Raw genomic sequence first — 16,148 nt, forward strand, 5'->3', positions numbered from 1 at the left:
AGAGAGAGACTAGTATGTAGGGAGAGAGAGACTAGTATGTAGGGAGAGAGGGAGAGACTAGTATGTAGAGAGAGAGAGAGAGACTAGTATGTAGAGAGAGAGAGACTAGTATGTAGAGAGAGAGAGAGACTAGTATGTAGAGAGAGAGAGAGACTAGTACGGTATGTAGAGAGAGAGAGAGAGAGACTAGTATGTAGGGAGAGAGGGAGAGACTAGTATGTAGAGAGAGAGACTAGTATGTAGAGAGAGAGAGAGAGACTAGTATGTAGAGAGAGAGAGACTAGTATGTAGGGAGAGAGAGAGACTAGTATGTAGGGAGAGAGGGAGATACTAGTATGTAGAGAGAGAGAGAGAGAGACTAGTATGTAGAGAGAGAGAGAGAGAGAGACTAGTATGTAGAGAGAGAGAGAGAGAGAGAGAGAGAGAGAGAGACTAGTATGTAGGGAGAGACTAATATGTGAGAGCCATTCAGGTCTACTTCCAGCCCCCTGTTTCATAGGCTATGCCTAAGGTTCCTTTTGTTTTGATTCTTGACTCTTGTTGAGCCCATATCCTGTTAACCTAATGGCATGCAAAGTTATTCTCCCATTTGAAAGATTAGTCCGTCAGTTTGATGGTTTGATTTCAGGTAACTCATGCTTCTGTTGCTCTCTCTCAGTTGTGGGTGATGTTATGACATCCGGCGGGGTCCTGCCCTCCCAGAACTCTCTTTGTCAGGTTTGAGGAGAATGGGGGGGGGGGTAGACTGCTTGCCTCAGCACTTTCAGCATGTATTGATCTCCCCCCCACATTAGGCTCTCTCCTCATGCACAGACAAGAGTACAATCGCTTCCCTTTTTTACAGGGTCGACTCTGGCTGCCGTGGCAACCGGGAGAGCTGATCATGAGATTGGCTTCTGGTATGCTGTCTCCTCTCCTGTTTGTCTCCCAGGAAATACAGAAAATCTCAACCAGAGCATGTCATTTTTGTGCTTCACAATTTTCTTTTCTTCTCCCATTCGCCAGGAATAGGCTAAAAGCTCACATGATTCCACCTCTACCGTCTTCAGAGAATAAAACTGCTTTTCTCTTGAATTACCAAACCAACTGATGCCTCCCGTATCTATTTTGTTCATCTAAATAAGCTACTTAATAGTGTCGAATAAGCACGTTCATAGTTCGAATGGGAAATGTGTGCCCTGGCACCTGTGGTCTGTCTCTGCCGGCTTGCACATGAATGTGAATGTCCTGGCAGGGAGGCAGGTTGTTTTAACTTGCAGATGAGCCGGTTGGGTCAGCAGCACTGCTCCGGTGGCGCGCCAGCTCGCTAGCGCTGAGCCGCAGTCAACAGGCTAGTCCCGCTCATTAGCTCTCTCTCTCCCCCCTCCACTTTCACTCAAGTGGCCCATTAACCAGCCACATCCCTTGTCGCCTCCCACTTTGATGCCTTTAGATAAGAGCGACAATAATGATGATAATCATAACAGAAATGATAATTGACTGCCGGTAATCGTGTAAATGCACTTCCTGTGTTCAGATGGATGCTTGGCTGTTTTTTGTCTCGCACCCCCCCCCCCCCCCCCTCCGTTGATATTCAAATGGCGGTGTCTGGTGGAGGGGTGCTCTGAGGGGCCTCTCCTGCGGCCCTGGGCCGTCCCAGCTGAGGCCAAGGGTGCACAGAAGAGGCGAGGTGAGCCTTTGTGCCGCTAATTGAGGTTAATCAGTGGTCTGTTTCTTGCTTATGACCTTATAACAACCGAACTGAGCACTGGTTTATGGCTAAAGAGAGAGTGTGTGTGTGTGTGTGTGTGTGTGTGTGTGTGTGTGTGTGTGTGTGTGTGTGTGTGTGTGTGTGTGTGTGTGTGAAAAGAAAGTAGGCAAGGTGCACAACGTTTCTTTACAAAGTATGTATTCTTGCCACACCTGTTTAAGTACACATCACACTTGCATGACAGCTTTTTTCTGCCACACCTAGTGTACACCTAAGGAAGGAGCCTGCACTGTTTCCATGACCAGAATACATTTCAATGGATTCACCCACAAAGCGATTCAAGATAGCTCTATATTGTGGTACTGGAGAAGTTGAAAGTATGGATGTCTTATTGGTGGTAAATGCCAATTACCAATAGTCACATGATATTGGTGAACAGATACTGTAGATTGATGGCTGCTGCTGGTATGCTTGCGCAGGTTTAAAAGGTAGCCTACTCCAGCCCAGTCAAAGGCTAGATATCTATCTGTCTTGTCCTGTCTATCTGCACTCAGCCAGAGCAGGACTCACCCATGTGGAAGGGAATTTATTTGTGTTGTTGCTCTGAGAGGAGCTTTGCTTTAACACAAACGGGCAGTTCTCTCACTGGCTGACATGTCTGATTGCTCTACTTTGCTGAGAGTTATGATTCATTCTGGGCTGAAGATGACTTATTTATTAATTTACCATTTCCATGGCTCTTACCCCCCCCCCTCTACTCTCTCTCACTCCCTGTCTCTCTCTGTGTGTGTCTCTCTCTCTCTCTCTCTCTCTCTCTCTCTCTCTCTCTCTCTCTCTCTCTCTCTCTCTCTCTCTCTCTGGCCCAATCCCATTTCACCTCTTGCTCCTACCACTTAGGCCTGGGCTCCACGGAGGCGGATTCGTCTGAATCCGCGATGCTTTGATAACATTTGCACCTCGCGGCTACACGACTCGTGCGATTTCGAGAGCTGACCCCGCAAAGTTTGGAAAACTCTGCCTGGGAGTTTCTGTATCGTATTTCCTTGGACTCTGCAGCCGTGTGGTCGGCGATACTGGAGCGTGTTGATAACGATGACGCAGAGTCACTGGATAAAAGCATCTGCTAAATGTCAGAAATGTAAATGTACATATGAATATGATGCGTCTATATGGTGTAAGTCATGGCTAACTACTATCTCAATGTCCACACTTGTGCATGACTTAGAACGCATGGCCAATACGCTGGTGAAGTGCATCATAATCTAAGAATACCATGACAACGAAGATAAGGCTATTTTAGCTTTTAGTCACTAATATACAGCTGAAAACAGATTTGTGAAAAAAAAATTTTGGTATCACCCAATTTAAGGGGAACGGTGGAGAATCAGAGAATCAACCTGAAAAATGTCTCAGAATCTGACTTTTAACCAAAACAGTTAGTGATAAACAATGGAAGACCAATGCCTGAGCCTAAAGGACCTACTTCAACCTACTCCTACTCCTACTGCCGATGCCGATCAAATAATAGCCTAATACTACTAGGCTAATAAAACAAATGAAAACGAGTCTCTCTCTGTAAAAGGACACCCTTGCTCTAACAGACTATAATATATACTTTAATGTTACTCTTCCTCTCTCTCCTGTCTTCTGGTCCAATTGCCTGTTATCTGTAACTTCGTTGCCCCCACTACTCCTTCAGGCATTGTCAGTTCTCTTTGAGCATGGCAGGGGCCGTAGACCCTCAAGTGCAGGTTATTCTAAACCAGAGTGACTCGTCTGCCCAAACTGGTCTTCCCCTTTGTGAGGTTAATTCTCAGTAGCTGTCTCTTTCTCTCTTTGCCTCCCTCTCCTCTCTCCCACACCCTGCGTCTCTCAGTCCAAAGCTTGACCCAATTCCTCTCTTAACAACAGTAGTGAAAGGATGTGCTCCTCCATACTCCTCCCTTAGCCTAGGCCCAGCCACAGCCCAGACCGGCCCAGGTCATCCCAGGTTGGGATGTCTGGTGCCCATACAAAAGCCTGTCTTCGCAGGGTGGAGGGAATGAATGCTCATCGGTAGCAGAACTAGCCTAGATGGATGACTTATTGTCCTATTCACTCTCTTTTAGGAGGAAATCTCCTAATTGACAGTGACAGCATGGTTGTCATGGTGACATGGGGGGCATAGATTAAAGCTTGTGAGCAGAAGAGCAATCTCGCTTCTCTCCTGGCCTCATTGGCCATGATGTACACACCTCTGTTTTATGACAATGCTGCAACTCCATCCAGATAATTACACCAGTTTTGCTGTTATATGAATAGTGTATAAATGAATAGTTTATTGTTGAAGCTGTTGCAGTTACATATACACTCCAGTATTCCAGTATTTATTTCCTTAACAACAGTTTTACGAGGACATGGTAGAAAATGGAGGCTCATGGTAAACACCTTGAGGTAGAGCGGAGATCAAACAAAAAGCCCTCAGAGATCGCAGGGCAGAGCGACACAAACCCCGACGTAAGAAGAAGTACACTACGGGGGCGCTTAGGTGGCGTAGTGGATTAAGCGCTGACCATGTACCGCAGGGCTCCCGGTTTGATTCCAGCCGCGGACATATCCTGCATGTCATACCTTCTCTCTCTCTCTCACCCATCCTTCCTGTCATAATCTCTACTATATCTGTCATTAAAAAGAAAAATATGAGTGGGACTGTCCCACAAAAAATAAATAAAAAGAAGTACACTATGGGCTAAAAATATATTATTAACTGGTTTAGTTTCTTGCTGTCAGCTGAAAAACAAAATGCAAATTCAGTTTGAATTGGCTGAGGGAGACCGGCTGGTGTGTGACTTCCCCTCTGAGGTGGGTTGAGCTGTGGTCCTGGATGATTACAAAACTACGTCTGAGAGTGTCCCAGTCATATGGAAACCCCATCCGCTTCCTCCCTTACCCGTGACACGGTTTTGCAGATGGTTTCATGCTCATTGGCGTCTAACGAGCAGCTGTGTGTGGTCTGAAATGAGGTGGGCGTAGCGGGGAGGCGCCGGGAGTCGACTCAGGTACTTAAGAGGCACTTCTCAAAGGCCCTCGGCTGGAGCCTCTCCATCTTCACCCTGCTGTGTGAAAGAGGTGGAGAGAGAGGCAGACAGGGAGAGATTATAGGGCAGACAGGGAGAGCCCATAGAGCACACAAGGAGAGGTCGTAGAGCAGACAGGGAGAGGTCATAGAGCAGACAGGGAGAGGTCATAGGGCAGACGGGCAGGACTGCCTGCGGGTGGGGGGGGGGGGGGGTTGCTCACAGGAAACCCCTAAAAAACAAGTTCAGTGCTTGGAAGAGCAAATCATTCCAATCCGTCACATCCATTTATTTCACATTCCCAGCTATGTTTGAAGAGCAGCTCACCTTTATTACTGCTGTAGTTTTAAAATTAAAATGACGACTGCCAATGGCCCATGGCCTGAGCTAGATTACTCTTCCTGCTACAACTGATTTGATGATTCACTTGCTTAGTCAAATGTTTCGATTGTAAGTCGCTTTGGAATAAGGCGTCTGCTAAATGGCCAAAATGTAAATGTAAAGTTAATCTAATCTTTTATCTCTCTCCTGATTTCAGACCTCCTTGGTTTAATGGGTCCAATTATTGGGATGTCGCCGGATAAGAAAGCGGAAACTCCTGGTATGCAGGAGGAGTGGGCGGGCCTAAGCGGTGTGTGCGGGGCGGGGACTCTTCCGGAGGCGGAGTGTGCTGCCAGCCCGTTGGCCACTAGTCTGGACCGCGCCGTGGGCTCCGAGGACGAGGAGCTGACCAACCTCAACTGGCTCCACGAGAACCTGCTCCAGAACTTCGCCCTGGGGGGGTCGGAGGCTCAGCCCAGCGCCAGCCCGCTCTTTGATATCGAAGGGGACCCCGGAGCACCCCAGGGGCCTTCCTTCTCCTCATTGCGAGGCAAAGAGACAGACTCGTTGAAATCCAAACCTCCTTTCTCCTTCTCCCTGCTCATCTACATGGCCATCGAGCAGTCGCCCAGCAAGTCCCTACCGGTCAAGGACATCTACGGCTGGATCCTGGAACACTTCCCCTACTTCTCCAACGCCCCCACTGGCTGGAAGAACTCGGTGCGCCACAACCTGTCCCTCAACAAATGCTTCTGCAAGGTGGAGAAGGGCCTGGGGAAGGTGAGTTCTCTCTTCTCTCTAGTTAAAAAACGACGACTACTGTTTCTTTCTTTCTTTTTCTGAGTGGGGCGGTACCACTCATATTTTTCATTTTATTGGACAGATACAGTGAAGACAGACAGGAAAGTAAGGAGAGAGGGCATGTCAGCAGGGCATGGACTGGATTCAAACCCATGCCGACATGGGCATATGTGCGTGAACAGTGGACCATGGTGCTAGACCACTGGACCACCCCAGGCCACACTACTGTTGTTTTTTAACAAACTTAAGCACAGCACCAACAGAGTGAACAATGGGAAAGTAATGGAAACAATGTTTGTTAAATTCTCACATCACTGCTTTTACCGTCTCACCAAGGAATCCAGAGCTTCATTCAAAGTTCTCATACAGACACTGTGTTAGGTGATATTCTGTCATCATCATTTAGTATCGTCTATAAAACTTTAATAGAGCTAGCTAAATTTAGCCAGTTCGCCCTTCCCCATAGAGATTCTTAGCTAGAAGTTCCCCCCCGATACAATGCTCTCAAGCCTGGCTGCGGTCTTGTTGACTAGCGACATACACCGAATGTGTGACAATGCGTTGCGGCAGTGCTGCCGTTGCAGCTCCGATGACAGCACCCGCTCCACTCCCCTGTGATAAGGGTGGAATCCAGTCAAGGTCACAGACGCTCCTTCAGAGGAAATGCTAGCGCAGCACTAAGATAGGGCTTTATCTTCCCCCTGCAACGCACCCGCACTGCAACTGTATCACCACCTAGCAGAGGACAAGTTCCACGGCTGAACACATGACCTACACAGACTGAGAGGAAAGGGGGAAGGAAATGCTCGAATGTGAGGCGGCAAAAAGTAGGAGCAGGAAGAAAGAACTGTCGGTAAACTGCATTTGTGTGTTGTGTCATCATTCATTCATGTGGACTGATGGTGGCGGAAGATTATGAGCTTCAGTTTGACCACTTAGGGTACTAGTGGTTGTTAGCACCAGTGTTTGTTGTCACTAGCGAAGGCTGGGGCGTGGTGCACCTGGCTGAGAGCTGATATTGTCGCACCCCAGGAGGGGGTCAGTAGCTAGCGTAACTGGTGAGCAGTAGCAGCGCAGCGCGGTGCACGTGCTCAGTGTGGGCCCATCCGTCTGCTGAGAGACCAGCACCAGTTTCACATGACACTGCCTCGGTGGTTTCCGTTGCCATGGTGACATTTCCTCCTTCCTGCTTATGAGCTGGCTGGTAATCTGAGTCAAGGTTATATTCCTCCTCCTCCTCCCTCCTACTCCTACTAGACCGACTGGAACGCAATGCCCAGAGATAGACGATAAGACATCATCTCTCACACACACACACACACACACACACACACACACACACACACGTGTTCTATCACAGGAGGACATAGTCATTCTATGCAAATTCGAATAATTTTTTTGTGTTCCATATTCCATAACTTCCCCCAAAATCTTGCACCTGCGTGGTATATGACAGTACATCAATACATTGTTGAAACGTCATTAGCCTGGCTGTGCAATAGCAATACTCTGCTTCCTTCAAGGTGATCAGTGAAGTCAGACAACTTTCCTAGAATACAAAGACCAGAAAGTGCTGAAGCCCTTTAATGACGGCGTGGGCCACCTGGCCTGTTTATCGACAGTTCTCCTAACAACTTGCAAATACTCAGCATGGTCTGGATTGGTAATTACATGCTCAGGTGACCGCATTATGACTCATTTGGCAACCCAAACCCTCATCAACCATGCAGCTCAAGCAGCTGTTCTGGGTTGTCAACAACCGGCTGATGTCATAGCGTACCTACGAGCACAAAAAGGGTCTTTTGTTTGTAACTCTTGAGATCAGCCATCTCTGTCGAGATGCCGGTCGAGAGAGGACGCTGGTGTTGCTTGTTCGCCGCTTCTCCGCCCGAATTGTAGGTGTAATTGCAGTATACAGAGTAGATTGTCCTACAAAGACACTTAGATTTAGATTTAGTCATCTGAAAATTAATTAGACCCCTCTACTTTCTTTTATTTCTTTTTGTTTCTTTTTATTTTACCACTCAATCTTTTCAGTTTGTAAAGCGTCTTTGAGTGTCTAGAAAAGCGCTATATAAGTCTAAAGTATTATTATTATTATTATTATCTATAAGAATCACTATTAAAGTTCTGCCTTTTTCTAACGTGGTGTATGATTTTTGTGTCCAGGTGAATGGGAAGGGTTCTCTCTGGTGTGTGGACCCAGAGTACCGGCCCAACCTGATTCAGGCCCTGAAGAAGCAGCACTTCCCTGCCGCACCTGCCTTCTGCACACCACCTGCCTCCCCACCCAGGTGAGCCCCGACACCCACCTACACAACCCTCACTGGCCCAGACGTCCCAGGCCGTGTATCAGACAGCGTTCCCACGGGTCCTTGAAATCCTTGAAAGTTTGTGAATTAGAGAAAAAGAAATCAAGGTCTTAAACGTTTTTGAAAAGAGACATGGGTCATTGAAAGTGCTTGAATTCCCCTCTCTCTCTCTCTCTCTCTCTCTCTCTCTCTCTCTCTCTCTCTCTCTCTCTCTCTCTCTCTCTCTCTCTCTTTTTAATTGTTGTCTGTGAGCGGATAGTTCCTGTTATATAAATTCTCATCTAGATCCGTCTCAAACTATGCCGTGTTTGGTCCTTGGAATTTGAGGGAATTGAGTCTTGAAAGTCCTTGAAAGGTGCTTGAATGTGATGTTTCAGAAGGTGTGGGAACCCTGATCAGAGCACACAGGGAAGGACGGCCTATCAGAGTGAACATACTGTAGGGCAGGAAGTCCCGTTATACTTAAGATACTGCATGAAAATGATCAACACATTAACGTCTTTGTTTTCTTTGAAAGTAACACGAAGGGCTTCCTACACCTTGTCCACACCACACTCAGTTCTCCTGTCGTTAATTGGATTTGTGTTCACTCTCTCACTGTTTTCCGGTCTCTTCTTTTCTCCTCCACAGTGCCTCCTCACCTCCTCGCCACCTCTTCCTGCAGGGCTGTTCCCTCAAAGGTGAGTCCAAAAACATCTTTCTTTATCTTCCTCTTTCTTGTGTTCTTCTTCACACTCTCTAACTGAGAGGTTTTGTGAGACTGTCACTCCATGAGAGTCTCCAGTGTTTAGTGTAAATAATGGTTTAGGTGCACATCAAACAAAGCACCCCCATACACAAACAAAGCCCACGAGTGAACGAGATTATTGTGAATATGATAGATTCGATTTGGAATCCAGTTTTAGCTCTTGCATGTGATTTTTTTACATTGACATGATGTTGCTGCGTATTTCATGCATTATTGGCTGAAGACATTCACCATACATTCACATAATGTATTCAACATTCACCTAATCATGGCGTCATCCTCATCTGTCATTTTAGTCATTGTTTTTATTTCTAGCCATTGGTGCCTTATGTAGATGGATTTGGCCAAAACTGTCCTGATTTCTCTCTCTCTCTCTCTCTCTCTCTCTCTCTCTCTCTCTCTCATATGTGCAGAGACAAAACACTGTATAGAAACCAGTTTGACCAACATAGTCTAGACACAAACATGTCCAAAATGAATCTGTCTATCCTCGCATCATAGTTTAATAATACTATCCTGTTATTGAAACAATTGCCCACTGTAACAAACAGGGTATGATGAAATGTAACCAAACCTACTGGTAGTCTGCCTAGGCATTTGTGGCACACCTTTGTGTATCTTTTACAGCTGTGTAACTGGTTTTGTTGACCTGTGGTTTTGGTCTACAGTACAGGCCGAGGGAGGGGATGTGAGCGTCATTTCAGGTTCAAGGTTCCTTTTGTTTTGTTCTTGACTCTTGGTTAGCCCATATCCTGTTAACCTAATGGCATGTCAAGTTATTTTACAGTTATTTACATTTTAAGGATTAGTTAGTAAGTTGATGGTTTGGTTTCAGGTAACTCTAACTCACTGTCTCTCTCTCTCTCTCTCTCACTTGTTTCGTAACCGTTTCTACAGAGGCCCTGGTGTTGCTGTTGCTGAGCACAGAGCACTCAGTCTTGACTATATTATAAATAATTTAGAGCCCCAGAAGTGTGTTGCGGGAGCAAGGAAAGCTCCCTCCACTGCTTCCTTCCCAACATTGCTTCTCCACCCCCAGGACTGACACCATGCATGTTCTCTCCCCTTCCAGAGTCTGACATAGATGCTGCCACTGCCATGATGCTCTTAAACTCCGCCCCCGGGCACCACGCCGATCCATGTAAGAGACTCCACCCTCCACTCCACGCCTCTACTTCACTTCTCTTCACTCTTGCACTCTTTTACTCTTGAACAACCTTACCATTGTGTTTGTCTCATTGCCTCACCTATGTCCTTTATTGCTGCATCTAACGCCCACCATATATCGCCCGCATTGCTTGCTTTGCCCCTCTCCTGGTTGTTGGTGTTGCTTTTGGGGAGTTTACCTACTATACTCCTCCATATAATGTGAACTTATTACAGGCATGCAGTGATGTGTATCATAACTGTTTTGTCATTATGCAGACCATATATAATAATGGCAGTTTCCATGTGAAGGTTTGGCTAAAGGCCAGTTCAGGCCAAAGATCCGTGACGAGACCAGACCGTTTTAGAGCGTCCAGCTTCTAGTTGCAGCGGTCTGAATTACACTGTCGCAGGCCGGTCTAGTCTGAACTGCCCAGTTTTAGAACGTCGGTGCAAGTGGTTGCTGAGTTTTTCTCTGCGACGTTCTAAAACTGTCTCTCGTTGCAGATTTTTGGTCTGAATTGGCCTATAGACATTTGGCTATACATTTCTAATAGCAAAGCATATCTAATATTAATACTATTAATACTATACTATCTAATATTAATAATATTTGACTCCAAAGTAGTATAATTATCAAGTGCAAATAATTGTTGTTGAGTTTGTGCTAATTTAGTGGTGCAACAATGGTCAAATAGGATGAATCAAATGAGGCTTTAAATTTGAAATTAGGAGCGATTTGCAAGGAGACCAATCAGAATTCAGTTTGACACCCCAGGGAGCTCATAGCCATTTGTCCCCTCAGGGGGTGCGGGGGAGCGATCGCAAGGAAGGGATATCAAGGTTGGGGGGCAGAATAGCTCCCCCTTCAATGATAATGCTCATGTTGTCTACAGCACACTCTAGAGCACAGTAAACATTTTCAATCAAATCCAGGTATCATGGATATTAGGGATGCAACGAATTTTTCAAATTATTCGGCCGAAAATAGCAAAAAAAGGCACATTTGGTGTTCGGCCGAATGCTTACCTAATATGAGACGTCTTTTTTTTATGATGTGATCAAACAGTGCAAGCAACCCATGCTGTTATGTGAATGAGAGAAGCATTGAGTGATGACTACCTTCTGCCAAGACAAGTCATATAATTACAGCAAACATGTCGGCAGTTTGGCATCTGTTCTCTTAACGACAACAAGAGGCACATTCTGACATTAAGACTTCCGTTTTCATGACTTCAAAATAAAAGTGTGAGCTAAGCGATCACTGGAAACTGATGGGATCACAGTATTTGTGACAGCTGCTGGTGAAAGGGGTAACAAGCCCGCAGCCGATTTAATGTTCGGACTTTTATTTTGAAAAATGGAAAGCGCTAATCAACTATACAGCTTGTTTTGTGAGCCTGCTAACAATGTAAATTAGTGTTCTAGTTAACAAGGTAGTAGTGGCGATTACTCACCGAATTCATTGCATTGCAATATTTTGGATTGACTAGCGAGTGTGTGATGTGATTTTCAACAACATTGAAATGTATTTCTGTCAAAATAAAAGTCGGATTGGTTGTTAACTTGTTCACCAGCCGCTGTCACATTTGACGTCTTTCATGAAATGAGGAAATATTACGTAACATAAAGTATATACAATTTCAAACACGTCATTTTGATAAGTAAATGGAAAAACTGCTGGTACGCACTCTGTATCCGGTATGCGGACAAGTGTTTCCTTGCTTCGGCCAAGAATGTTCATTTCGGTGTATCCCTAATGGATACTCATAGAACCCACTTCAGCTGAACAAACTGGTGTAGTATTGCATTTCCCTCGCATCTTGTAATTGTTTTTATGAAGTGAAGCATATCTGCTGCGGCTGTTGTCATGAATTGGCATAATTGCTGTTATTGGCAGAACATACTCCCTAGCTCGGGTGCATTTGATTAAAATTCCTTTGCTCTTCTCTTTATCGCATAAGTGGCCCTCTGAGCTGTTGTATTATGTTGCTGTTACTCAGTGTCAGGAATATATTTACCCTGCCCTATCTCTCCCCGTGTCTGCTTCTCTACCTCTTCTTTTTCGTCTCTCATTGCTCATCCCTCTCTTTATCTCCAAGGTGATCCTGACAGTCCACTGGACCTGTCCAGGCCGGACTCTGTCCTGGTGAGCAGCGACCCCAAGCAGGACCACAACTACAGCAGCATGGCTCTACAGCGCTGTTCCTCCCGCTCCTCCTCCTCCTCGCTCTCCTCCCTGGACGAAGGAGGCTGTGGCCCCGCCCAGACTCGCCGCGCCGGCAGCGAGGGCTTCCACAGCGACGAGGACTCTGACCTCGGGGACGAGAGGGGCAGCCACCCCCCTCGACACCGCTCCCCCTCCATCAAGCGGCCCGCCGGCAAGAGGGTGCGACGCGAGGCCAAGCCGGAGCTGGACGAGGAGCTGAAGGAGGCGGCCGGGTCTCTGTTGCACCTGGCCGGGATCCGCACCTGCGCGGAGGTATCCAAACGCAGTGCCAAGAGCAAAAAACTTAACAGGAAATGAGGATCCTCACTCCCGACCCTGTGACCCCTGACCTTGTGTCCTGGTGTGCCGCCTCCTCCTTTTCTGGTCACTGATTGGCCGTTTTGAGCCTTTTTTGTTTGACACATGAGGATATCCCTATCCAACACAACAAATGGCAATAGTATCATTCACACAGGAGAACAAAGCCATATTGAGACTTTTCTAACTCGGGGGTGATGTGGTGTTTGGGCTACTGAGAAACATCACAATGCCTATCCAAAAGAACTGCCTGCTTCCGCTTGTTTTGCAGGTCATCGCAATTCAAGGTTTTTTCCTCTGAAAAGACAAAATGGGAAAAGCTGAAAGTTTTCTAACTCAAAGCATTGCATGCTTCCTCCTCGAACCTGTATCCTCTTCCAAGTGAACCTATTTATGAAGAGAATGAATGCATGTCTGTAACAAACAAAACCTAACCTCTCCTGTTGTCAATTTCACCTTTTTTGTGCTGAAGAAGAAAGAAAAAAAAGCCACTGTTCTGCAACCTTGGTCTAGATATATCATACAAAGAGAGATGCAATAATCAATCCATAACTTTTTATTATTTTTCAATGTGGTATTTTTTTCCCGGGTTTTGTACACTGCTGTTTAAAGTTAGACTTTAGCAAATCTGAGGTAGTGTGATGATTGCACTGTCAGGATCTGAACATCCATCTGAACAACACAGGATTAGCGAGACATGGAAATTAGGGAAATCTGCTACTGCCAAATGAAGCAGTTAAAAAAAAGCTGGCTGTATTAGTTTGCCATGGCTACAAGACTCTTCCAGTCTTCTCCATGATGGTAGAACCTACTCTTGTTGCCCCAATCCTACTGTGCTCCTCACATTCCTGCCCTCATTCATTCATTTCTACATTCTGTGTTGTTTTGTGTGCAAATCGAGACATTTCGCACTGGCCTTTTGTTATTGTTTCAGCTAAAAAAACTATGCAAGGTATAGTGTGATTAATCTGGCCCCCTTACAGATGCTGTAACCATAGTTATCCAAGAGTGCATGCATGCGTGCGTGCGTGCGTGCATGCATGCCTGCGAGCACATACTTACCTGATCACAACTCAAATCACGCTTTTAAGACTGAGATAACTGGTAGAACAGGAACATCCCTATTTCATGCTCTGAGATACAGAGTTGCTTTCCATAGGAGAGAAGAAGAAAAGTATGCAAATATTGTCATTGCTTCTGGCGTTGCCCTTTCCCGTAGAGTATTAGACTGAAGGGTGGCAGTATGATCATATTTTTTCATTATTTTGTATTTTTTATCATGTAGTCACATCTGCTCTGCATAAGTATTCAGGCCAAGTGGAAATAAAAACAAGGATTTACTTTTAGAGAGGTTGGATTGACATTATTATGAGAATTCAGTCTGCTACATAGACTGTTCATAGGCTCCAGCCAAGGGCCTTTAAGAAAAAAAGAGGCCTGCTTTGTCTTGTTTCCCATCAAGGAAACACAAAGGGAGGAGGGAGAGGAAAAATAAGGAAGTACATACTCTCTCAAACTGTAACGCTATGTGTTTATTTCCAGCTGATTGCATGCAGTTCAGTTGTAGGGGAAGTACAGGATATTGCAACAAACTTGTGAAAAAAGCTACAGTGCTCATTAGGGCTTACATTGTTAAGCATAGGCCAAAGTGCCACATGTTCATATGATGCTTTTAGCTACTGCACAAACAAACTGTGGCCTGTTTGCCTTTGTCATGAGCCAACTTGAGAGCAAAGTTCTACTGTTTTTCCACAAGTTACAATGTTAAACAAACAGATTGTGTGCCACATTGAATAATTGAAAGTTGTATAGATTGGATGACCAGTGCCAAACGATAACTTGTGCCACAGAAGTGAAACTGCGACGGATCACCAAGCTCCTCTTTCCTCTGCGTTTCTGTGACTGACAGTAACATTGCCCCAGTTTTCAGAACCCTGCACACAGGAAATGGAGGAGGACTCTAACCTTGTTTAGTGACTTCGCCTGTAGTGTATTTTTTGTTGGTCTGGTTAGGAAATTGTGTTCTTAGAAATAAGAACAGTAAGCAGTTCTCCAAAAATATGATGGACATACACTGGTCTTACCTGGCTGTGAACTAAAAGAACAAGTTGTTGTTCATTAATCATCAACATTTATTTATGATATTTAATTTATATGGACAATTGAATGCATCCTCTAACAAATGCCATTTGAAGCGAGTAGGAAGATTACCTGTGTCGAGGGCCTTATGTTTCGAGGCACCTTTGTTTCTCTCCCTCTGGAAAATAATTTTGATTTAGATTTAGTTGTTACTGCCATAGACCAATACATTCACTATGTATTATAACGATAAAATGTGTGAGAAAGTATTTTGCCAATGTATGATTGTCTTTAGAGCGGGTCTTTTCAATTGAACCAGGACTGCCAAGTTTCCTGATGTTCAGTTTTTTGTTGTTGGACTGGATAGAAGACAATTGATTCACGTTATTGATCCTGATAACATTTTGTTGCCAACATTGATGTATAGTGAAGGCAGATGTAGACATTTCAGATGAATGACATTCCCTATTGAAAATTCCTCTGGGAAGTTGAGTTGGTCAAAAACTCCACAGCCTTTATCAGAATTTATATTGATTACATTTAGATATTCTGACTAAGTAGTCACATCATAGATATTAGCCGGCACTCCCTTTACATGTTAGGTTCATGCCGTTATAGAAATAACTTATACTTACTGCCAATGGAAACCCACATGTTTGAGTATTGCACACAGTGTTTAAAAGTCTTGGTATCCCATGGAAAGACTAATTGAGGACAGTTGTACATGTTCATGTTGTAGCACTTAGAAGAAAGGTAGAAGAAGGAAGGTCATGTAGGGCTCAAAGTCAAATTGATCCTGAGTTTGTGAATATTGAGAGGGATCTGTGGTTTGAGCTACCTGTGTGATATGGAAACCTGACTTTTATTCACTGTGGAGAACTCTAGGGTCCGTGTCACCAGTAGTGTTCACATGGTGATGTTTGCTGGACTCAAAGCTACATAGGATTTCCTCATTGTTTGAAAACTATTATAGAATGTTGATATTGCGATTTAAAAAAATTCAGTTGAAATTGTTATGATTATTATGAGCATATTGTCGCATTTAGACTAACTAACTAAAGCTGCCAACCCAGTATCAGTTTGTGTCAGTTGTCTGCCATGTCTGTTAGACAGACACACCTTTGGTTTTTGTATGCTAACCTCTGTTAATAAAAATGTTTATAAAGTTTATTTTCGCCAAAGATATGCAATTGCATTATATATGGTATTACAAAAATAAAAAAGGTTCTTGTTTTATCAATGTTGTCATCAGCGTTATTTTTAAACGTCTTGGTTTTGAGATGCATTCGAATTGTGGCTACAATGGTCAGTCATCACAGGGTCTATAACAAATAAGTAAGTCTGTCCTGAAATGATTGTCAGCAGTCAAGCAAAGAGGTCAAAGGAGGGCTGGGACAGACATGGGGATCGCATCAACTTAATACTGAACCATATCGAAAAGGGTTGGATTAAAACATGAAATAATTTT

The 16,148-nt window shown here is 44.8% G+C and overlaps 1 protein-coding gene across 2 annotated transcripts in view; it reads left to right on the forward strand.

Annotated features, from left to right (window-relative positions):
• The window catches only part of foxn2a (forkhead box N2a), a 26,381-nt gene extending 10,471 nt beyond the window's left edge, over positions 1–15,910 (forward strand). For both annotated transcript variants that reach the window (XM_080546585.1, XM_080546586.1), the window contains exons 2-6: positions 5,285–5,847; positions 8,038–8,162; positions 8,811–8,860; positions 10,001–10,069; positions 12,177–15,910. In XM_080546585.1, the coding sequence (XP_080402711.1) occupies positions 5,299–5,847; positions 8,038–8,162; positions 8,811–8,860; positions 10,001–10,069; positions 12,177–12,601 (1,218 nt within the window). In that variant the 5' untranslated portion in view covers positions 5,285–5,298 and the 3' untranslated portion in view covers positions 12,602–15,910. The remainder of the gene's footprint in view (positions 1–5,284; positions 5,848–8,037; positions 8,163–8,810; positions 8,861–10,000; positions 10,070–12,176) is intronic.
• Positions 15,911–16,148: the final 238 nt, after the last annotated feature.

This window comes from Nansenia antarctica, assembly GCF_963989245.1.
Source record: "Nansenia antarctica genome assembly, chromosome: 1".
NCBI classification, from domain to species: domain Eukaryota; kingdom Metazoa; phylum Chordata; class Actinopteri; order Argentiniformes; family Microstomatidae; genus Nansenia; species Nansenia antarctica.